The 24,189-nt window shown below is 38.2% G+C and overlaps 1 protein-coding gene across 1 annotated transcript in view; it reads left to right on the plus strand.

Annotated features, from left to right (window-relative positions):
• The window catches only part of CDH8 (cadherin 8), a 220,103-nt gene extending 197,902 nt beyond the window's left edge, over positions 1-22,201 (plus strand). Inside the window, exons 11-12 of the mRNA XM_032768108.2 lie at positions 18,586-18,837; positions 20,182-22,201. Of these exons, the coding sequence (XP_032623999.1) occupies positions 18,586-18,837; positions 20,182-20,675 (746 nt within the window). The 3' untranslated portion in view covers positions 20,676-22,201. The remainder of the gene's footprint in view (positions 1-18,585; positions 18,838-20,181) is intronic.
• The last annotated feature ends 1,988 nt before the right edge of the window (positions 22,202-24,189 follow it).

Genomic DNA, 24,189 nt, shown 5'->3' on the forward strand with positions numbered 1-24,189 from the left:
TGGACAAGACAAATTCACAGGCCAGGCTTGGGGTTGGGGAAGCCAGAGTAACATAATAGGAGATGAGCTGTTACAGTCAGTTTAGCTGTATTCAGATGCCAGTTTTTGGTATGAATTACAGAAAAGGTTAATTCTGAGGAGGGATTTGGAGGGGGACAAGGTGCTGATTGTATAGATTTAGACTGGGGGCTATTTCCACTCATAAGGGGTAGCACAGGAGAAAGCACAAAAATGCTTGTTGGAGAAGCAATCAATTGGGAGACTGTGGCTGACATTATTGGTAGAGTGAAGATGAGGGTCAGCCTTAAGATAACAGGTCAGATAGGTAGGGTGGGGCTAAGTTATGAAAGGAATTGGAGGAAAAGACAAAAGGGTTGTATTTGGTGCTGTGGAAACAGGGGAGCCAACTGAGGAGGAGGATGGTCAGAGGGATAAACCAGGAGGAAGATCTGGCTGTTGTATTTTGAATTGAGTTGATGGGGACCAGGGATGTAAGACTGAACTCAGGAGGGGTTTCAATGAGAATACTACCTCGTGGTGCTTATGACCATCTCAGTAAAATCAGCAAGATGGTAGGCCTTTGGGTGCTGTCATACAATAAGGCAAGAGAGCAGTGGGAGAGTGGGAGAGGGGAGATATATAAGCTCTAGGCTAATTAAGGTGTGGTTCCCTGTAGACTAGGGAGGGTTGCTACAGGTTAATTGGAGCACCTGTAGTCAGTTAGGCCCTGTCAGGAACCTAATAAAAAACTCCTGCTTCAGGCAGTCAGTTTGCGTGAGGAAGGAGAGAGGACTGGAGTTTGGAGGTGTGTTACTGAGACCTGAAAGACCAGAGAATGGAAGGAAAGGAGACTCCCTTTCCTAGCATTAAGGACCGAAGGTAACCCTACCTAAGGGGGAAAAGGGCAAGAAACCCACAGGGGTTGAGAGGGGCTGGGGCTCAGAGTGAGGAGCAAACCCACCCCCTCCTCTACCACCTTCCCAGGCCACTAGCGGGGCCCTTGGCGCCCAAGAGCAGGGGAAAAAGCGTGGGACCCACCATATCAACATCAGCCATTTTGTCACAGTGCTTATAGAATTTTCAGGTTGTTCAAGAGAAAAATCAGGTGTCCACTTGAGCAGTCTTTTCTAATATTTGCACATTTAGGTAGATTTTTGCCTGTCTTGCATATGGAAGCTAGTTATTTTTTCCTTAGGATATAACTAATGACTTGGTGGTTTTATATAGTTTTCACCTAAAACCAGGTAGAATTTGATAATTTTGTCTGAGTTTCTCTTGGAGACTTTGGTTCAACCTAACCCCAAACTCAAAACAAAATATAGGAGGTGGGAACTCATAAGAACTGAAATAAAAATGTTTTGTTGCGAACTGCCATACCTAAGTTTCAGTCTAAGGATTCTAGGTGCTACAACCATACAAATAATAAATAATAATCTTTGATGTAGCCATTTTCTAACTATTATCCATTTATAACTGACGTGGAAGTCATTCCAGTATAACTTTAAACCTTATTACTAGTGAGCAAGTCTCACTCCAAAGGATGGCCTTGCAATTATGGAACTGGACTGGGATTTAGAGTGTTTTTCCCTAGAAATGCTACAAGCTTCCTATCTGGCTTTGAATAAGTCACTTAATCATGTTGTGTGTGTCATTTCCCCATTTATAGAATACTCATTGCCCAGAAGGGCTGTATGGGTACATTTTTTTTAATATGTGCTTAGTGCTCAGATGGTGATGGGGACCATAACAGCCTATGAATCAATAAAAGTTGTGATTTTTCATAAGAGCCACAAAGAAAATCCCTAACTACCCGTTGATTCTTTAGAAAATCCTCATAAAAATAAATAAGTAAATGCTTCTAGGTCTCAACCAAGTGAACTACATGAAGGGACGAGTATCAAGAAATACTGTCACTCTCGCTGGTGTTTATAACGCATACCAGTAGGTTCTCCAATTCCTTGTTCATCTGGATGCAATCTTTGTGCTGATCTCTAGTATTAAAAAATAAAGGAGTGTAGTTTGGGGATGGATACCACACTTCAGATACCACTCTGCATCTGCTTAGTCTATTCCAGAAGTGGTACTAGTCCCATTTCTCTAGTAACATCTCAAATGTTTAAATCAGTAAAGATTCCAGTCAATTTTTTTCATGAAAAATCCACACTCTTATTTTGTGCTTCTCTCATGATTGTCTCCTGTTACACAGAAAGCTACCAGCAAATACGCCTTCCCTTTTTTTTGTTTGCTGTTGTTGAGAATTCTATGGCCTTCTTTCTATCAGAAGAAGTTCCTTCAGAAAACTTTGTGTAAATAATGTAACACTCATCTTCTGGGATTCCTTTAATCTGGCCTTCTGATCTTCTGGTTCATCCAGTAAGAAAGCTGATATCTTTCTCAAAGTACCTAACATTCTCCTTCAGAATTTCTCATGCTATTCCAAGTTTATTTCCCTCTTCTCTTCTGATTCACTGCTCAGCTAATTCAGCCTTCTTGCAGTGATCGCAATTATTTGTTGGATTATTGTTAAAATCTTCTCATGTCCCTAATCTGGGCCAATAGAATCACTTGAGATTATTACTTTTAATAGTTTTACTATGCTCGTCTCACCTTGTGTTATCACAGCTACTGTCTGTACTGTTACAGATTCTTCATCCATGAATTACAGACAATAGAGGGAGCAAATCCAGTGTGGCAAGCAAGATATAGGGCTATCATTAACACTAATGCAAGCTGTGCCCTAGAGATTTAGATGTCAGAACAGCAACTGCAAAAATGTACTTAATTTCCATAAGCCATTGAGGCATCTCACTGGTCAGTTATGTGCACAAATCTATAGTTCTGTGTAATTCTGAAAAAAGGACATTTTACCCAGAAGCTGCAAAATTGATGGAGTGAGACCCCTTAGGAGAGAGGTAATTGGAAAGATTCCATGTTTGATTTCTGTCTCACATGTTTTTGGCTTGGTACAAAAGTGATTCATAACTAACTAACTAACTAGCCTTTTTTGTTTCCTCTCACACATAAATGAATTGTACCTGCCAAGTATTTCAGTTTTTGCAAAACTCTTCAGCACTTTATCTGCCAGTTTTGATAGTGGTGCAAATGAGTTTGCATGCCTATAGCATTTACATGGTTTAGTCATTAGATCTGAAATAACTATACTGCCCAGAAGCAAAGTGTCATATGCTGACAATCCTTCATCTTTCAAAGCTAGATATGTTGGGATTCATGACTTTACTGTGTATGTGTCTTCCAGTTATGACCTTTGTCCATACTGTGCATACATTAAGGAGTATGGACAATACCTCTCAATATCTCAGACTTTAAAATTTTAAAAGCAAATATAACACAGAATGTCACTAGTTTACATTATGGTTTACATTTAAAAATATATGTAAGAGCATGTTTTTGCAGTCATACGCACACCTTATTGTCACGGAAATCAAGTGGACTTTTGGATGTTGAAAGACTGCAGGATCAGACACAGTTGAAACCAAAGCCACAATTTTTGAGTTGCAGCAGCTCCAAGGAAATTTCAAGTGCCATTTTTTTTCTCAAAATGTCTCAGATAATTTAAGCCACATTTAGCTTGGAATGATCTTTGGCAAAGACTATGCGTGATAAAAAATTTCTCATAGCAAGTTACAGCTGAGTTATAAACCCCTGACAATAATTTTGTAATGGACGTGCTGACAGAATCTTTATTACAACAGTACCAACAGGCACTTCTCTGGTAAATTCTAGGCAGTTTTTATAGTAAGGTGGCCACTATCTCAAAGTGCACATTATAAGAATTAATGGTACCGCAGTACTAAAATACCATGGCCTACATTTGCCTTTTTAAATGTTCTAAGAGAAATTTGATATGATTGATCCCAGGTCAACTCTAATAGAGTGCTGTATGATCTGTTGGTAAATCATTTAAAATTCTAGATGTGTCTAGAGTCAGCATCTGTGTGAACAAGGGTATGTCTACACTGCAAAGAAAAGACACCAGCGCCAAGTCTCGAGCCTGGGTCAATTGGCTCAGGCTGCAGATTTTAAAATAACAGCGTAGATATTCCCTCTCAGGCTGAAGCCCAGGCTCTGAAACCCGGTGTCTACTCTGTTATTTTTAGCCCCACAGCCTGAGCCCTGCAAATCCCTGTGACAAATGTTTTTCTTTGCAGTGTAGACATACCTTAAGAGTAATTTCAGCATTGACAGTGAGATGCTAAGTTATTTGTGCTAATATTTGATTAATGCCAATATAAAAAAAGTCTTGATCCTTAAGCTTCCCATATGCACCTTTTATAAATGGATATATTTTAAATTGGCTTTGCTTTTATTTTATTTTTTCATAGCATGGGGTTCAAATTTTTTAGTTCAGTTTGATTTTTAGAAAGCAAAAGTAATTTCTTATTTTCTCATGGTTTTGATTTAAGCTAAGAAACCCTTCCGAGAACCTGTGTGAAAATAGCTTGGATGAGGGAAGGAGATGGGGGTAGGGAAAGGATTCTTGAAACTCATCCTTAGTTTGATGAAAGGTTCATGAATTTCATTGAACCTGTGTGAGATATATATATATATATATACACACACACACACATTAAACCCCATGTCATTTGAGGCTGAGCACTGAAAGATTCTCTCAACTGCAACTTTCAAAATGATTTAGGAGGTTTAGATACATTTCTTCCATTATTTTCAATGTCTAAATCTCACGTGTCAATGCGTGTAGCTAAGTCATCAATACTATGACATTTCATCGTATTTTAAGTAAAATTCAAGTTGCAAGGCCCTCTGGATGGACTTGTTAGCTTTTCATTTGCCCCCCACAGCACCTAGCCCAAATTTGGCAAAATATAAATACTAATTAATTGGAAGTTCATGGTTCCAAGTCAGAATATAGCCACTAGTTTTACCAATTAATGACCAATGGAGTACGTTCTTACTTTTTGAAACTTTTGATTAAATGAACAACATAATAGAATTAAATATAATCTGTAGATACTGAAAATGATCTATTAGTCTAAGCAAATTACCATGTTAATAATGTATGTTTAATGCTAAGCACATTTGACAACCATTTCATCTCTTTTTCCATACTAGAGCTCGGCGTCTTGCATTAATTCTCATAGTTTACAGCTGCAACATTCAACACACATGATATGTAGTGATGTGATCCGAATGAAATGTACTTCATGTCAGAACATTATGATTACAAGTAAACAAGGTGTCTGGCTATCTGAGTACATTGGGCAAAACTGAGGAGCAAAATTTTTGCTAACTTAATGACTCTTGCAATTCCATTGGTCTGACTCCAATTCCATTTTACAAGGATATAAATCAGAAGAAGCTCCACTGGAGTCAGTGGAGATAAATCAGTGTGAGTTAGATCAGAATCAGGCTATTGACTGTAATGAACTTGTACAGGATGCAATTCAGTGAAAATTTTGGTAATTCATACACACAAAATATTATGTGGCCAGGAAAATTCCACTTCCAGGTTGGAGTCCTCTGGGTTCACTTGAAGTCTGCTACATCCTTTCTTTAAGAAAAAGGCATATGTGGCAATTAATACTGAGAACACACACAGAAATTACAGGAGGACCAAAATCCAAGGGTCTTTGAAATTAATAGTCACTCCAGATTTCCAACAGTGTAACTTAGAGCAGAAATTGCCCCTAAATTTGCAAGCATCCGAGGTGAATATTCTGCCATTTCAGCTAAAGACACAAGTGTGCTGAAGACACAGTAGAAACTCTTATCTTTAGCAGTAATTTTTTTAACCAGTCAACTATGGAATAGAGAAATAACAGAAACAAGGGTACAAATATACGTCAGGATGGTAGGGAAAGTACTTTGAAACTCTCTGATGGCTGTAGGCAGCACAGAACAAAACTAAGAAACTCAGGTGAAAACCTGGCCCCAATTAAGTCAATAGGAGTTCAGAGATGAAGGATGTTCCAGTGGCTAGAGCACTAACTTGGACTGTGTTCAGTTCCTGCTCTACCCCAAACTTCCTGTGTGACCCTGGGCAAGTCATACTGCCTCAATTCCCCATCTGTAATGGGGATGGTAGCATTTCCCTCCCTCACATGGGGTGCTGGGAGGATAAATCAGTTAAAGACTGTGTGGTGATGGGGACCATATAAGTACATGAGATAGATCTGGAAACCAAAGCTGCTGTCCTCTGTGCCCCTTCCACTTTCCCACATTTATAGTTGCATGTAAGAGTTAAAAAAAAAAAAAAGTAGAGATTCTGCATCTGAATTATTGACTTGTTTCTTTACCTTCCTGTTAAAAATAAAACAAATACAGTCTCATACTCTCAGTTCAGAGTTTCTGTATGATCACCTCATGGACAAAGAAATTTCTATCCAGCTTTTAAAGGGTTAGCAGACCCAAGTGTAAAATATAATAGTTGCCACTAGACTGGAAATGACCATACAGGTATGTTTCATTACAGCTCTGCTGGACTAAAGGTCACAGGAAAGTTTTAGAATACTTAAGAGACAATTATTTACAGTTCTGACTTTTCTCAAGGCATAGAACTAGAAATTATTCAGACAATTATTTAAAGTTCACGTTTTTGAAAAGGGAAGAAAAAATGTCCATTCCTCCACCTTGGCATTGTTTGCCTCTATTTTTTTTTACTGAAATAATCCTTTTTTATGTCAACGCTGCACTAGAGCAGAATAAATATTATTTTTCATTTCTGATAAAAATTTTAACCTATAAGAATGATGACAATAAACCAGAAAATAGTTTGTTCATTATTTTGAAATTCTCCGTGATGCAATTTAATCTCAGCATAGGAATAGATACATTGTAAACACATTACGCTGATTATCCATCAGTTGATCCAGTGGTAAATTTCTGTTATAAATAAGTATTATGATTTAAGCTGTTGGCAAAGAACCATAAATTTAGAGATGTAAAAGATTTTTTAAATTATCTAGTCCATCTCCCCATCTGTGCACTATTGTTCTCTCTGCTATGTTCTCTGGTATTTTATTCAGTATTTTAAATGATTCAAGAAATTTAGGTCTTCCATACTTCTCTTGTAAGGCTATTTCCCCAGACTAATAGAGATCACAATTAGGAAGTTTCTTTGTGTATGGCAGCCATCTATTATGTGACTTAAATTATACTCCACTGCCATGTGTCAGCATGACATGTGATATAATAGGATGTAAATGACATAATTTGATCAGCCAGCTAAAATTTTACATTGCAATTTTTTTTCTTCATATCTGGTATCTGCTATCAAATTTGATAGCAGCTATCAATCTGGTTTTTTTTTTCAGAAATGTTGGTTTTCATGAAAAGCAGGTCATTTTGAAATATCCTTGAATGCTTCAGAGCCTGTAAGCTTAGTTATCATAAATCACCCAAAAAGTACCATAAAAACTACATAATTTAGTTTCAGATTATTTTAATAAGCCTTCTGGTTCAATGGGACATTTTTATCTTTATTATAAAAGGTTATGCAAAGGGCCTTACTGAAGCAATATGGTTCTCATGATCAGCAAGACTTTGTTTTGTTTTGAATAAAAAATCCTTTTTCAAAGCAGACCTTGCATGTGAATCTACCTGCTGTATACGGTGTTATATATGTGTGATGGACCAGATATTCCAGGATGGATGGGATAATCTCTTTTATTGGACCAACTTCTGTTGATGAGAGAGACAAGATAGGGCAGAGCAGGGACTGAACTCAGGTCTCCCACCGAGGTTGGTCCAATAAAAGAGATTACCTCATCCACCTTATCTCATTAATATCCCGGTCAGACACAGCTACAACTACACTGCATACAGCTAGGTATTCCAAAGCGTTCAATTTGCTCTACAAAAAAAACATTCTGTCTCACCTCTCCCACTGAAATTAATCACTGTTCTTTTGCTCATATGGTTTGCAATGGTGACTTGCATAATCAAAAGTTGTCCTGTTCTGTGTTCCCCTTTTACCTCTTTTTAAACGTGCTACAGACTAAAGAACATTGTTAAGTAAAAGAACCTCAGATGTATCTTTCAAAGCAGTATGAATGGAATCCTTTCAGGAGCAACAAGCTAGCGTCTGTGCTTTGTATTCTAGCATGGTTTGGGACTCACAGACTAGTTTTGCAATGCAGGGCTAGCCTTATGATTAAGACTAAGTTTTTGTCACAATTATTTTTAGTAAAAGTCATGGACAGGTCACAGACAATAAACAAAAATTCATGGAAGCCATGACCTACCTCCTGCAGCTCCATGCTTTACCCTACCACTCTGGTGGCTGGGAGCTGCAGGGTTCCTCCCCACCCCCCACCCCCACAAGGCTGTCCCTGGTGTCTGGAACCCAAGGAGGGCCCCCTGAAGAGGCTGTCTCCTGTAGGGGGACCCTGCGGAGGCTGTCACCCTTCTGGAACCCCGCCTGGGCCCCACAGACCCGGGGACTAAAGCAGAAAATGCCATGGAGGTCTCTGGAAGTCACGTCTTCCATGACCTCTGTGACATAAGCGTAGCCTTACTTATGATTTGTGTGTCCTGTTACATTGTGGGTGGTGAAGAGGCTGGGCTTTGAGTTGAGTCCTAAATTCTTGATGCTAGAAAAGAGATTGATATGTGAATTTTCTTTTTCTCTGGGTCTGCTAGAACCAGAAAAGGGAAATGTGTTCCTGAATAGATGAACTCACAGAGAGTTCCCAAATGTACAGGACTATGAGAGTGACTGGTTTGGTGTCTACTTAATTTTGGTCCTGCCTCTACAGATAAGAACTTTACAGTTTTGGGGTGCATTTGACTTTTTTTTATTGTCAATGAATAGGTGTTAACATAGAGGCATGCGAGAAAGCAAGACAGTCCTGTGATTAAGGCACTAGAGTGGGACTGAGGCGCTCTGGGTTCAATCCCTGGATCTACAGCAGCCTTACTGTGTGAGCTTAGAAATGTCATTTAATCTCTTTGCCTCATTTTCCACACTGTAAAATAGGGATAATAATCCTTCTTTCCTCCCACTCTGTATCCATTTTGTGTATTAGGTTTCCTTAAAACCCCAACCTAACACTGTCAGATCTCCAGTGCAGAGACAGTCTCTTACTGTGTATGTACGGTGTGTAGAACAATCAGGAACCGATTGTTCATTTATTATTATTTGTATTATTATAGTGCCTGGGGGCCCTAATCAAGGAGCGGGAGCCCGTTGTGCTAGGTGCTGTACAAACAGAGAAAAAAGATGGACTCTGCCCCAAAGAGCTAACAATCTAAGTTAGAGTTCTTTCAGTGTGCATGTACTGGGAGTTGAAAATTTGACCATAATTGTCAATGAGCAAGTTAATACATGAACAAAGTATTGCTAGATGATCTGAAGACATTTGCTTATCATACTTAATAGTAGTAAGGAAGCATAATGGATTAATATTCACATGGATTAAAGTGGATTAGTAGTCACGTAAAGAGCTGAAATGTTCTCCAAGCATTTGTCTGGTATTTTTTTTCCCTCTACTGACTTATATTTGTCTACCAAATGTATGACTCTCATTTCTTTAAATGCAACATAGTTTTGATTCTGTGCTTGTTTTGTAATCATTCCCACTCAAACTTGCTTACTGATTACTTTAATATTAAATTCTTTAAAACTGTCTAGGAGAACTCCTATCACTTATGGAACAAGATAAAAAATGAATTAAATATCCTCGTATTTTCACTTCTAAAATGCATGGAACATCTTAATAAGGATATCCTTACTGCTCTCAATATTATCTGACAGGACTCTTTGTATTATGGAGAAACTGCTTTTTAGCTCTCCAAAGTGCATATAAAAAGCCACCTATGATAATAGTGTTTATTCAAACCGTGTACAATATGTATTAGCTCCAATAAACATGAAGAAATACACAGCTCTGCATTGCTGAGGTTTCCAGCTGTAAAATTTCCAATTAAAAACTCTTTCTTCATGTAAGTAATATATCCAGCATAGATAATAATGTCTACCACAAAGTCTTTAATACCATTAATGATTTGATCTTTCTGAGAGCACTACAAAAAGGAGAGAAAGAGAGCGAGAGAAAAAGAGCTAGGTAGGTGGAAGCTTACCCAGCAGGAAAATCTACTGATCTGTAAATAGAGTGTGTCAAGGAATTAAAGAAGCAAGATGAGGTGCATGCACAAAGTTACACTTGAATGTAAACTGACTGCTGGTGTTTCTTTTTCTTTTCTTTTCTTTTTAAATGCTTAAAAATTGTAAATCACATTTTCTGTATGTGTCTTTCCATTTTGAGGTCCAGCTTTTTATTTTCACATGCAGGTTAATCAAGGTTGATGCCAGTGTCATAAAGCCACTCATGTCTACTGCATGTATACCCACACTTTTATGTACATATGTTTCAGGATTATCATTTTGCTTAATAAAATCGAAATACTTTATCATGAACATGGCTTTTTACTTTGAAACTTTGGGGCATTGTGATCATAACACTTTTCACTTGCCCTTGTAACCTTTCATCCAGCTATCTATCTCGGAACAGCTCAGTGAGAGCTGAGTGTACTTGGAAGCCTTCAGAAAGCACTCAGCCCAGAGCAAGAACAAGTCCTAAGTGGTGCTTTACAAGCCATTTGGGTCTAGAAATCATACTGGCCATCTCACAAGTACTGGCTCCATTGTCACTTCTTGGTTTCAGTTCCGCTGGAAATATTTCTATAGTCATCTAGTTTATAGGAATTTAGCAAATCCACTTGTAAACAAAACTTCTAAATACAGAGACAGCCACAAAGCTCATTTTAAAATATTTTCAGTGAACTGCTTTTGAATCATTAGAAAGATCATGTTCAAGTTTTGGACATACTGTGGATTGTGGTTAGTCCTTGTTTCGTGATAGTAGGAGCACCAGCAACTGAATAAAGTTGCACAATATTCAATCTATCCTCCTGTTTTTTAGTCCCTTGTAATTTTTGAAACTTTCATCATTTTGGCTGAGATATTCTAGGATTGGTATCCGTCCAAAGCTGTGGATATTTTTGTGTGTGTGTGGAAGTCTGAGCAAGAATGATTCAGCCAGTTTTGAGCACAAGGAGAGTGAAAGGGGGAAAACATCTTAAAAACTCCAAGAAAAACATAAGGTGTCAGCCTGTACAAATAAAATCAAAACAATGCGATTCAATAGGATGTCAGATTTATTTGCCATTGCCAAACTATTTATCAAAATGATGCTTTCACTAAACTATCTTACAACACAATCAGCATATGCTTAATATTTCATCCCAGTGCTCCCATTTTTATGCCTTCACTGAAGTACATCGTACTGAGATGTCAAGAAACTGAAACTCAGACTTAAATTACTGATTTTGTATTTCGTTAAAATAAACATCCAAAGCCAAATTCTGTTCCAAGTTACAAAAAACATAATTATTGGAGTCCATGAAGTTACGCTGGCTTTACATCATTGTAAATAACAGCAGAATTTGGCTTGAATCAAGACAGGTTTCTTGACCACTATTCTGACCGAGCTACCATACTTGTCTCAAACCATTCTCCAGGCCTCAGGATAAAATGCATCTCTTGTTCCCTCCCCAGTGAACAACTGATATTTAACAAAACTCGAGTGTTCCAATGAACTCCATCAATGTCCTATAATTCATAGCAAGGATGTTACACTTTTATCACTGTGACTACTGTGGATGTTAGCGATGCTCTGAACAGTATGTCTGAATCCTCTGTGCATCAGTGTGCCTGAGTTTTGAATGTCTCTGCTTCTGTCAGCTTCAATCAGAGCTTTATTAATACATGGTGGGGTTTTTGTTTTTTGTTTCCCCCCCCCAATAATTTTCTTTGTTATGATAAAAGTAGCATGAGTAAATAACATGGACAGCGCTATAATGAAGGATCAGCAGGTTAATTAGAGAGATGAGTGGAGAGTGATCATCCTCTACCCTGCTGAGCATCTGCTGCCAAGTTAATTCATGCAGTAGCATTGGTGTCTATTCCTGGAGGAGCTGCCTGCTGCTTTTCCAGCTACAAGTACTATAAAGAAAGTGTCCACAGGGAGGGGAAAGCAAATCAGATAAATTGAATTTATTACTAATCAGCCGATGTGATTTATTTGCAAGTTTCAAGTTTTAGGAACTAAATAAAAGGCAAGCTGGGGGCTGTTGCTCTTCATGTGCAGGCCATATTTCCAGCAGCACTAGGTGACATTTTCTTCTTTTTTTTTACTTTGAGGGGGAAAATTAGAGGCTGTTGCTAACACGATTCCCACAGCAGCAGTAAGCAGTTTCTATCCATTGTCAAAACAATTTTCTCAATGTCAACCTCTGCTTTTTTCCTGAAGACAGGTTCAGGTTGCCACTGTGGGAACATCTGATTGAGCCCCACCCTTGTGTCTCCTCAATAACTACTTCACCATATTTAAGGTTCATTATCATTTAGCTCAACAGTAGTCCTCTTCTAGCTGACAAAGCTCTTTCTCTCCTCTTGTTGTCTACTGTCTCTTCTTGTATCACGTTGGGACCTACAGGCTAGCCAGGTTGAGCTCACCTGGTGCTAGCCGGATAAATATGTAGGTAAATGACCATCACTGCCCAAAGAGCAAGTTTTGTCCTCTCTTTTCCCTTTCTTTTGGGCCAGATTACTCACACTGAGTCTTACTTTACTCTGTGAGAAGTAGTCCTCCTGAAATCAATAGGACTATTTGCAAAGTAACATACCACCCAGCATGAGCAAGAGTGGAAGAAATGGGTCCTTGATTGTCTCCATCCCACTTCTCCTCCATTCCATTTTCTCCAGTCCTTTTCCCATGTGTTTTTTCCCAATTCTTTCCCCCCCTCACACTTTATCCCCAGGGCATCCAGTTCCTCCCTCTTACATCGCTCTCCAGTTCTTCCTCTCTTCCTCCTCTCTGGCCCTCCTAACAGACATTGTTCCGTCCCCTCTTCCTTGTGCTGTAACAGAAAGATCTGTTGTCATCCATTGTTTGTAAACATCTTTAAACATACAAGAATCCTCTTTTCGTGCAATGACAGCTGTCAGTGTTCTTTCTCATGGAGGTTTCAGTGGAGCCACCTAGTGGCTGAATGGTTTAGGTGCACCCTTGTGTGTGAATGGGTAATAGGAGAAGGGCAGCAAGGCCCAGTAAAGAGAATTTCTCTTTGCACAGCCTTCCCGTTTTGTTCATGACTCGTCTGCATCTACCTGTTCTACACCATCAAAACGTTACACCGGGGTGAACAGGAAGAGGGTGACTGCATCAGAAAGAAGGAGGAGCTGCAAACAAAAGAAATTTATTGCTTTTCTCATGTCAAAGCAGGTGTCTGACCCTTCCTATGTGTAACGGGGACAGGAGGAGGAGGCCAGGAATGGAATGCAGGGAGCCTTCCCAAGAGGGCTTTTTGCTCCAGCAGCATAAATACTGTGAAAAGATTCAACTCACAGTAGTGCTAGCCTTTCCAAAGGGTGCAGGCCGGGCCAGGTTTAGCAGAGCTGGCTAATCACTCAGGCAAGTAGCTTCTTCGAGGGAGGGTCTCTGGAACTGGAAGTCATTGTATGTGTTTCAGGCACAAGCACACCTGGAGCTCCCAATAGGAAAATGACCCCATGCATGATGCTATCCCATGCAGGACTATGTCTTAGATACAAGATAGTGAGAGGGTAGGGACTAAGCCCCAGAAGTTCAGCTGCTTTTTTTTTTATTATTAAAGAATCAAGTGTGGAGAAAGAAAAGAGCATAGGAACAATGTGGACAAAACAACCATATATGGTCCTGTTCCTTGAGAACTATGTGCAGTTCCATGGACTTCAACGCAGGGGCGTGGTTCTCCATGGAGGACTGGAGTTTAGTTGTGTCTGACCCTTCCTTTGGAAGCTCAAAAGAAAAGGATTATGGATCTAACTCATGCTAAAATCTCTTTAAATGGTCATTACAAAAAAAAAAAGGTACAGAAATGTTTTTGTTTTGTTTTGTTTTTTAATCTCACCAAAATAGTGACTGGGACTAGGAGGGGGAAAACACAACTTGCTGAACATGCCCTGCTAGGATATTACAAGATTATACTCACCAAAGAAATTAGGTTCATTTAAAAAAAACCCTGTTAATAAATTGAACTACAGCATAATTTTAATGTACCTTTTTTCTTTACATTTGGATGTTTGATACCGTGTGATTCAGCTGGTGAGGGTGTATGGGATAGGAGGGAGATTCTGTTGCTATATGTGCATTTCAGTGCCACCTCTGACATTTTTAACCAGTGTCAAGTAGTGCAGTTGTGCTTCATTCTGAAGATGTACTAATGACTGATTCCATACACACATCTTCTCCATTACATCAGAGTGGCACGCAGATTAAGGGGGATAATTAAGGAGTTTGATGCTGTTTGGGTTGTCTAAATCCTTGAGAACTCACACCTGAAACTGAGCTTTAATAAACAGGCATGCTTCCTATAATTCCAAAAAGGACATGAGAAAGGACTAGGCTATCTATTTAGCTCCATGGTGCCATCAGTTGTGATGTGACTGTTGCTAACTTAAAAAGACGTAAGGAAAATCTGATTCCCACAGCTGAAAAGTGAAGGAGAATCCTTTCTGTACTAGAGAGGTATTCAGCTCTAATCAGCTTCAAAAATGTTGCTTTATAATATCACTATTTTGATTTACAGTGGGTTTGTTTGAATATCTATTCTAAATATGTCTAAAATACAAACTCAAACTCAGATCTAAATAATTTGGTCCGCTTTAGATATAATCGGTTAAATTAGAACTATGAAACCAAGCACCTCTGAATTTTGGAAGGAGGGATGTTTGAAATCAAATCTGGTAGAACCAGGCCTGGTTCTCTCCTCTGCTACACTAGGGCTGTATCTACACTTCAGCTGGGAGCATGCCTCCCACCAAAGAGGCTGGGACCAGAGCGGCTGCACCCCCCACTGATAAAATCAAAGCCTCCTGGTGCATAATAAGCTGAACAGGAGCTCCCCATGCTACACTGTGGCCAAAAGGGCTAATGCAATGCTGGGATGCATAAACAGGAATCTTGACTAGGAGCACAGAGGTTATTTCACCTTTGTATTCGGCACTGATGCGACCGCGGCTGGGATCCTGTGTCATTAGCTTGGCTCAAGCTCACATGCTAAAAATAGCAGTGTGGATTTTGCAGCCCTGGCGGAGGCTTACCACCTGAGCTCAGATCCAGAGGGTCAGGTGGGCTTGGGAGCCCAAGCTGCAGCAGCCAGGCTGCTATTTTTAGTGTGCTCACTTGACTCAATCTAGTGGGAGTTGTCTACCCAGGCTGGGAAACTCCTTACCAGCTGCAGTGTAGACATAGCCCATGTGATTATTAGAGCTGGTTGGGAAATTCTTTATTAAACTTTTTTTGCCAGAAATATTGATTCATTGAAACTGAAACTGTTCACAGGATAAGGTTGCTTTAGATAAGTTTCCTGATGTGAAAAAATGGTGATTAAAGTTTTTTAAATTGTTTAAATGTACCATTTTGACAATTTCTAAACAAAAAGAGGGGTTGTTTTTGTTTTGGTTCAAAATTACTTCAGTTAGAAATGTAACTTAATTTATATGAAAAAAAAAAAGAGGAAAACAAGGTGAAAATCTAAAAAAAAAAAAAAAAAATTTGTGAAATTATTGAAACAAAATGTGTTGACCTGAACTGGTTGCGGGGGGAGGCTGTTCTGGACCACAATTTTGTTTTTAGAATTTGACTTTTTGTCCCAATTTGGGATGGGAGCATTTATTGAACTCTTAAATTCTCATGGGATGGGAAAACCATTTCTCACCCAATCCTTGTGGCTACACCATCATGAAACTGGTGTATGTGAATGGAAAATTAGGTTCCTAGGAGACCTAATCTTCATTTCCCTTCTTTATGCACCAGCCAGCTCCCTCTTTTCTTCTTCTGTTTATGGAACTAATTAGGATGACCAGACAATAAGTGTGAAAAATCAGGACAGGGAGTGGGGGGCAACAGGAGCCTATATATAAGTCAAAACCCCAAATATCAGGATTGTCCCTATAAAATCAGGACATCTGGTCACCCTAAAACTAATTCGCTACAAGAACCTGTCCATTTTCTAATACTCTGCTACAGGCTCAATCAATTATAGAAGTTACTACCGTTATATCAATAATATCACATCTACTGGTAAATATCTCCTAGGGTATTCTTGTTGGGTAGTATGAAATTGTCTGTATTCTGTATCAGCCCTCACCTAAATGAATGTGTGTGCATGCATGGGAGCACACACACACACGCATACCAAGAACAACGCACTATGTTGTTAAAACTTTCTCAGAATGTGACCAACCACCTGAATAGCTTCCCCTGCACCCATTCCCCTACCTTCCATCTCTCTCTTTCTGTTTATTTTGTATTTTACAGACTGAAAGCTCTTTGGGGGCACCGAGCATGCCTTCTTTTATGTCGGTCTAATGCTTGTGGTCACTGCCCAGGTGATCTGTTGCTGTTAGAATGGCCCCTGGGGGTATTGGTATAACGAGAACAGCCCTAGGGGAGTTTCAGTGTACACCAGAAATCTGAATGGCACCAGGATCAAGAGAGCACAAAGGTATCTCAGAGGTTCCTTTGTGCCGCCCCCGCCCTCCTACACACACCAACCACCTCCTGAGCTGCACTGAGTGTTTTTCAGCCATATCTCAGGAGAGGGGCCGTTGTGCTATGTCTGTTGTATGAACTTTGCCTATCTTTCAATTTTCTCTCCCTTCCAGCCACACAAACCTCCCTCTTCAATTTCCTGCTTTCCATGAAATGTCATTTAGCGATTAAGTCAAAACCATTTCATAACACAAAATATGAGGAGACTGCTTTTTTCATAGCATTTCAAGCACATTGACTCTGGGAATACAGGAGAAAAGAGGTTATTGAAAAGAGCTGCAATCTAACCCTTCAGCCTCGAATGTGATGTATAGCTTTATCTTTCCATTTTCCATCAGTGATATTAGGGTTTTCAGAAAGACATATAAACATCACAGTACTTGTGTATAGGGGTCTGGGGTAATTATTTTACTATTTTTTTTTTGTGAAGGAATACACAAAACAAGTTAACATGAATCAACATGCACTCTATTAGGGCATGGCTCAAAACACTGAGTTTTATTATTTGTTCCTCTGAATCTAGCAGTTAAAAGCTAAGCTGTATCATTAAGTATGTAAATAAATCAAAGTGTCTTGTATTTTTTAAGTGCTTCCTTACAATGGTTAAAACATGAACATTCTGCCACGTACAAAATCATTTATATTAGAAAGGAGTGGGCTGGTAAATGTTTGGATTCTATGGTTACCTAAAGGCAATAGAAAATCTCTTATGTTAAGTGAGGAACTAAATTCAATAATTACCTGTGAGAATCTGAATCAGTTATTTGATGTACAGCTACGCACATTAGGTACCATTAAACAAAACCGACATTTGCCACACCATAGTATTTACAGTATTGCCTATATTTAAAATAACACAAATAGTACAGTAAACTTAACTACTGCAGAAGTTAAATCTTGATTGTTTTAAATGTGTCCACTATGCTTGAAAGCTGTGAGAATACAAGAGGTTTAACTATGTATGAGAGAGCAGTATGTGTTATTCATAAATTAAATATTCACTCTAACCACATGGGTAAAGGAAATACCCATGCATACCATCTAGCTGAGTGATCCTTCATATTAGCACAACTTCATTACCACATATATCTTTTTAAAACACAAAGCCAACAAATAGGCAGCTGGTGGCCAAAACTGATTTTTTGATGGTGACTTCCTAGAATTTCCTAACCAACAACCTACTAAAATTGTGTTTAAAACACCGCTGGAAAAAAAGGTTGCCAAAGTGAAGGCAGTTCTTCCAATTGTAATTGTGGCAAATCCCTGCTCTTCCCTTGTCACTCTCCTAGCATTAGCAACAGTGCTCAGTTCCAGTGCACAAAGCTGGATATGCTGCAAATGGCAGAAGTCAGGCATTGGTAAAGGGTAGCTTTACACATGAGTGATCCCATTGAATTCAATGGGGGCAACTACCATGCATAAAATTAAAGCATGTTCATAAGTCTTTGCAAGATTGAGAGCTAGGATGCTCTGGAATCAGTTTTTCTTACTTTTTCAAAAGAAAATAAGGTTTAGGTTTCAAGGTACCAAGGACCAATAACTACCTTTCAAATAAAAATGTTCATCACCTTTGAAGATCAGGCCCACAGGTTTTAACCCAATCTAGCACCTCTTTTTGGTATTATTCTATACAATTCTACCCCTTTAAACAACAAAAAATGTTTATTTTACTGCAGGAGCAATACTATGTAGCTTCAATGTAAAATACAAAACACAATTTGTTTTGACTGATGGATGTACTTTATTAAATGAACTAATAGCAGGTGGGATTACTTTAAAAATAATACTTTCCCATACACTGGTTTCATGAAGTTAGTTTTTACGAATGTGCAAGCTGAGAAGGTCAGTGCCTTATGTATCTGGTAAGTGGGGCTGGGGCTGGTGAAGGGGGCTGATGTGTGTGACACAGTATGTATGTGCTTGTGGGGGGGGATTTATGAACTAGGGAAAAATTGTTTTCAGCAGCTATTTTGAAATGATCCAGCTGTTTAAATGTTCACTTTTCCAGATAATACACTCAGCATTTTGGCAAAGCACAGTGGATTCAGCCGTCAGATGCAAGAAGTGTATCTTTTACCAATCATAATAAGTGATAGTGGAAATCCTCCCATGAGCAGCACCAGCACCCTTACAATTCGGGTCTGCGGTTGCAGCAGTGATGGTATTGTTCAGTCCTGTAACGTTGAAGCTTATGTACTTCCTATTGGACTCAGTATGGGAGCCTTAATTGCCATATTAGCATGCATCATTTTGCTGCTAGGTATGTATTCATTTACAGCCTGCTGTTCAACATTTTTCTGGTTCATAAATGACTATAAATAAAAAAGAAACCAAATGGTAAAGGTGATGCTATCTGGAAAAATAGTATCTAATTATTGGTGTTAATATATATATAGATTTGAGTAGCTGTAGAGTTTTGAAATAATTGCTTCAACTGCATATAGATGAGCTAAGGCTAGAAGAAGAAAAATAATATATATGAAGACCCAGTGAGGATGAGCCCTATTGTGCTAAATGATGTACAAAAACAGAAAGCACAGTCCCTATTCCGAAGAAACTTACATAGAAATTGCATTTAAAGAAAAGTTGTATTATGAAATCAAATCTACCAATTCACATCAGGCTTTAGAAATGTTGAGTAAGAAAGTGAACTGAGACCATATTTTGGGTGTTGGAAACTGAATTATTTGTTATATGCTATTTCTTCCAAGACTTATATGCATTTATTCCAGATTGTAATGGGTTTAGAGAGATTTCAGTTTTACAAGATAAGAAGCACAGTTTAAAAAAGTAGTATATGACATCAGCAAGCAAGAGAACAGTGATGAAAGAGCCCTGTTGCTCTGCTGAGTAACAGGTTTCAGAATTAAGCTGCACAAACAACAAATAGTAACTAAAGCCCAACTCTTTGTGCACCTACCCATAATTCTAAAATTAATATGACCTAAGCCTCTTCTCATCTCTCCTCCCACCCCCCATCACAGTTTCACTCTCCTTACTGTAGTACTGTATGGCCTTTGAGCAACAGGTCAACAAAAGATTTCTTCCTGTGACTATGATCAGAGCCATATTTTCAAAAAGTGTCACCTAATGTTGGTTGTCTCCATTTTTGCGTGCCCAGCTTTAGACACACAGGCCCATATTCACAAAAGTACATCAATGGGAGTTAAGTACCTAAACACCTTTGTGCATCTGGGCACTAGGGTTTCATTTTCAGAGATACTGAGCAGTTCCTATTGATTTCGGTTGGGACTGTGAATTCTCAGAAATCAGCAATCTGAAAATCAGGCCAAATCTGTCTGAAGTGAAGCTTAGAAATGGAGGCATTCAAAATTCTGGCCCTTTAAAAAAATTGGGCCTAAATAAGCTATTTTATAAATATAGAGTTATGGTAATAAGAAGGTAGAGCTCCTTCCCCTAGCTCCTGATCAAATTTTTGCCATTCCACCAGTGTGTTACATTTCTAGCTCTTTCAGCTTTTATTATGTCTTTATTACTCTTGTAGAAGGATACTGTCTGCAGCCCTCTACAAAAAAAAATCTAGTTTACAGCTGATTTGATTAGATGTTTTCTTAACTAATCAGCCTCTGATGCTTTCTTACAGTTATTGTGGTGCTGTTTGTAACATTGAGAAGACATAAAAATGAGCCTCTGATTATCAAAGATGAGGAAGACGTGAGGGAAAATATAATCCGTTATGATGATGAAGGAGGTGGCGAAGAAGATACAGAAGCTTTTGACATTGCAACTTTGCAAAATCCAGATGGAATTAATGGATTTTTACCCCGTAAGGATATTAAGCCTGATCTTCAATTTATGCCCAGGCAGGGGCTTGCACCTGTTCCTAATGGTGTTGACGTTGATGAATTTATTAACGTAAGGCTTCATGAAGCTGATAATGACCCCACCGCTCCACCTTATGACTCCATCCAAATTTATGGCTATGAAGGAAGAGGCTCAGTGGCTGGTTCCCTTAGTTCATTGGAGTCCTCTACATCAGACTCAGATCAGAATTTTGACTACCTCAGTGAATGGGGTCCCCGCTTTAAAAGACTTGGAGAACTCTACTCAGTCGGAGAAAGTGACAAAGAAACTTGACAGTGGATTACAAACTTTTTCACTCTTGACGTAAGGATCATGTAATATTCTAGGGCCACTGCTGTTAGTTACGACTAATGTGGCTTTTTGTTTTAGAGGCAAATTTAGCGCCAGTCATCTAAAAAATCATAAAATCACCTTCATTGTAATGTTGAATAAAAAAAATAAAGTATATGTTAGGAGGTATAAGTCTTGTGGAGTGTGAAGTAAAGTATGTGGAGTGTCTAGAAGTCTTTGGATATTCGATATTCACTTGACCACTCTGAAGATGAAGATTTGGATCTTTGATAAACTTCAGTGAAATGAAAGGAATTAAAAGAAAAGGGTGCTTTTCTAGATAGTGGACCTGCAATGATTTTGCTATTGAACAGAGTTGGCTGTCAGTATGTAAAGTTAATGGTATGTTTCCGCATTGCCAAAAAAGATCCACCACAAAAATATTAAAAGCAATATCTGCTCTTCTTTGCAATGCTGAATGGAAACAGCACTGTAAATCCCTACTGGCTTCTACTGTGCAGTGACCATACATTGTACATACAATAATTGTTGGCCACATAACCACAGACTGAACGTCATCTTTAAATATTGTGTCAAGCCTTAAAATATTCACATGTTCTTAATCCATTCCAGTCATGGGATTAGAAACCCTACCAATGTGCAGAGGTTCAAGACTAGGGGTTCAAAACCCTACTTTAAAAGAGGATTGTTTTAGAGAAGAAGGAACTCCAACTCCATTTTCTGAAAGGGGAAAGAAAAAGAAACTGTGAAAGGAGATGGACTTACATATATGAAACAATTAATGATTTTATTGCTAAAGATTTAATTTATTTGTTTAATCCTGAAATAAATATTTTATTGATGTCCATTACTGCTTTTATTTATTAAGGGTAAAATCTATAGTGTAAGTTTATAAAGAAACCTAAATTATATCCATTAATAAACCTTTAGCGTTTTTTCTATATATAAAATGAATGTTTAATACATGTACATTTTGAAAAGAAAATGATAATTTGTTGCAGGTTAAAGCAGTAAAAGTAAAGCTGAGTTTTAAGTGAATGCTGGCAGGAATAAAACTTTCCCAGACAAAACTTTTGACAGTTTTATATTTTCTTCATAAATCTAGTAACTGGCATTTTTAATACAAGCACAAACTGCTGGAAGTAAACTGGTTCATGTGAATATTTAAACTGTAGACTTTTAGAAATCCACACATTAACCAGTACAGTAAAACAATACTTATAGTTCTCCACTGTATTAGAGCAGGAACAAGTATGTACATAATTTTACTTCTTCTGTTATTAGCATTTCTTTTATATAATATTCATGGTGATGCACCAGGGCTCTTGCACACACTGTAAACAGCACTAGGAGCTGCAAGCATATTCAATTTGTAATGCAAACTTGCCATTTAGAAGTAGCAATTGTATAATAAAACTGAGTATTACATGCAAATCATTTTAATTTTCTACTTTGTTTTGATGCTATATTATCATTTGTTTATTTACTTCATGTATTGTATTCAGAGAAACTCCTGTATTGTTTCCTACTTTGTGAAATATATTTTTATAAATACCTTTGTTGTGACTGCTGTTTCTTTTCAGTTTAACTTGTAACCTATAGAGAGGCATCATCAGCTGTGAATAGTTAAAAGGTTCTTTATAAACCTCTGACTGCTACAGTTTCTTCAGTCATTTATTAATCAATTAAATAGTTGGCAATCACATCAATATACTGTTTAAAATAGGGGATAAAGTCAGAATAACAAAATTAAAAGATGTTGGGGGCAATTTTGGGACAGTGCCTGGAGAATTAAACATGCGTCAACCTCATACAGCAAGAGGATTTATGCATATGTCTAATTTTCTGTGTGCCATGCTGAAAATTAACCGCCCAAAGTTTTTTGAATGTTGCTAATAAAAAGAAAGTATTGTCTCTAGGATTCTCAGTTATTATTTCTTCTATAAACAAAAATAGTTTGACGCATCATCCCCAACTCTGCATGCATTTCAAAACGGAAACATTGACATTTGCTTTAGCTATGCCGCAGCTGCCTTTAATGACTGCAGTTTGCAGATAACTAATATGCTAACACCACTTCTAAATGCATTGTAAAGGTTTTAATGAAATTAATGAAGTCTCCAATTTATTTAAATTAGGCTGTATTCACAAGTTCCATCTGACTAGCTTTACACAACGCTCTCAGCAACATACACTAAACGGTGGAGTCATCTAAAGCTAGAAAAGCTGCATTCATCAGAGTTTCAAATGTAACAACACATTTTGTAATAGATTTCAATTTTAGTCAAATGCATTCTTGTGAAGGCTCTATTAATCATTTGGCCAAAGTGAAAGGATGTTGTGTAGTATAATGTGCCATCCTACGGTAACACAAGTGTTAAGGTCTGATTTCCATCTGATGTTAGACCAAGTTCCAATCTAGACCACACGCCTTGGAGCAAAGGAAGGTAACGTAAGATATGGATGAGATTATTGTTTATATCCACACACAGATATAACACAAGTAGCTCCTGAGTAGGCGTTATATTGTTCACTATGGCTCTTTGCAGGGTTCCTTTGTAGAGAAACTCACGAATGTATAACCTTCTGATTGCCTTTTTGATTGAAAGCTCCATCTGAGACCATGACTGTGACCCTAGTAATAAGATTTCAAAAAAATCCCATCACTAGCACTATAGGAGAGGTAATGCATGACAGAAATCTCATCGTTGTCAGTCAAAAAGATAAGGTAACCACTACTGGTAGGTATTGCTTTAAATTGTGCTTCCATATAGCTTCTAAATATAAATGTCACCGATGAAAAGGAGGAGGCAAAAAAGCAATGGAACCGTTCTATCTACTAATGGTAACATGTGACATTTTCTTCTTAAAGCTGACAATATTAATGGCAAAAAGGTTCAGTTGGCAAACAAGTAAACTCAGGATTCTTTGAATGGATGATTTATGCCATTGTGGATCCTCACACAGTTTAGGAAGTGAAATGTTGATCTCTAGTTTTCAGTACTTGCTCATTGTGTGCGGATGAAATTAGTTCAGTGTGAAATTGTTTTGGATAGGAATTGTGCTGCATGATTTGTGTGCCATGTTGATGATTTATAATCCTTGGGATTAGAATCATATCAACCTTCATTTTGCAGTTGGATTTAGACATTTTTATCTAAATGGTCTTTTTAATCACATAAAATAATTAGTGTCCCTTTTTATGAGGTTGATTTGGCTGCTGGATTGACTTAAATGACAAGTAAAATAGGTTACATTAGAATTAATAACATTTACAAGTTCCTAAGGTAAATTCCCCAAATCCCTTAAAAGCCCTAAGTGCCTAGAACCCAGCTACCTTAGATTCTGCCTTTTCCTCCCTGATCCATTATGCTACCTCATTCATTTGAGATACATAAGTAAATCATCCCACAGATGAAAGCACAGAGGAGGGAAGATAGTATAGATTCACACAGGAGATTTAGGCATTGCAGAACCTGACTTTTGGCAACCTCCC

The sequence above is a fragment of the Chelonoidis abingdonii genome, chromosome 19, assembly GCF_003597395.2.
Source record: "Chelonoidis abingdonii isolate Lonesome George chromosome 19, CheloAbing_2.0, whole genome shotgun sequence".
In the NCBI taxonomy this organism is placed as follows: Eukaryota; Metazoa; Chordata; order Testudines; family Testudinidae; genus Chelonoidis; species Chelonoidis abingdonii.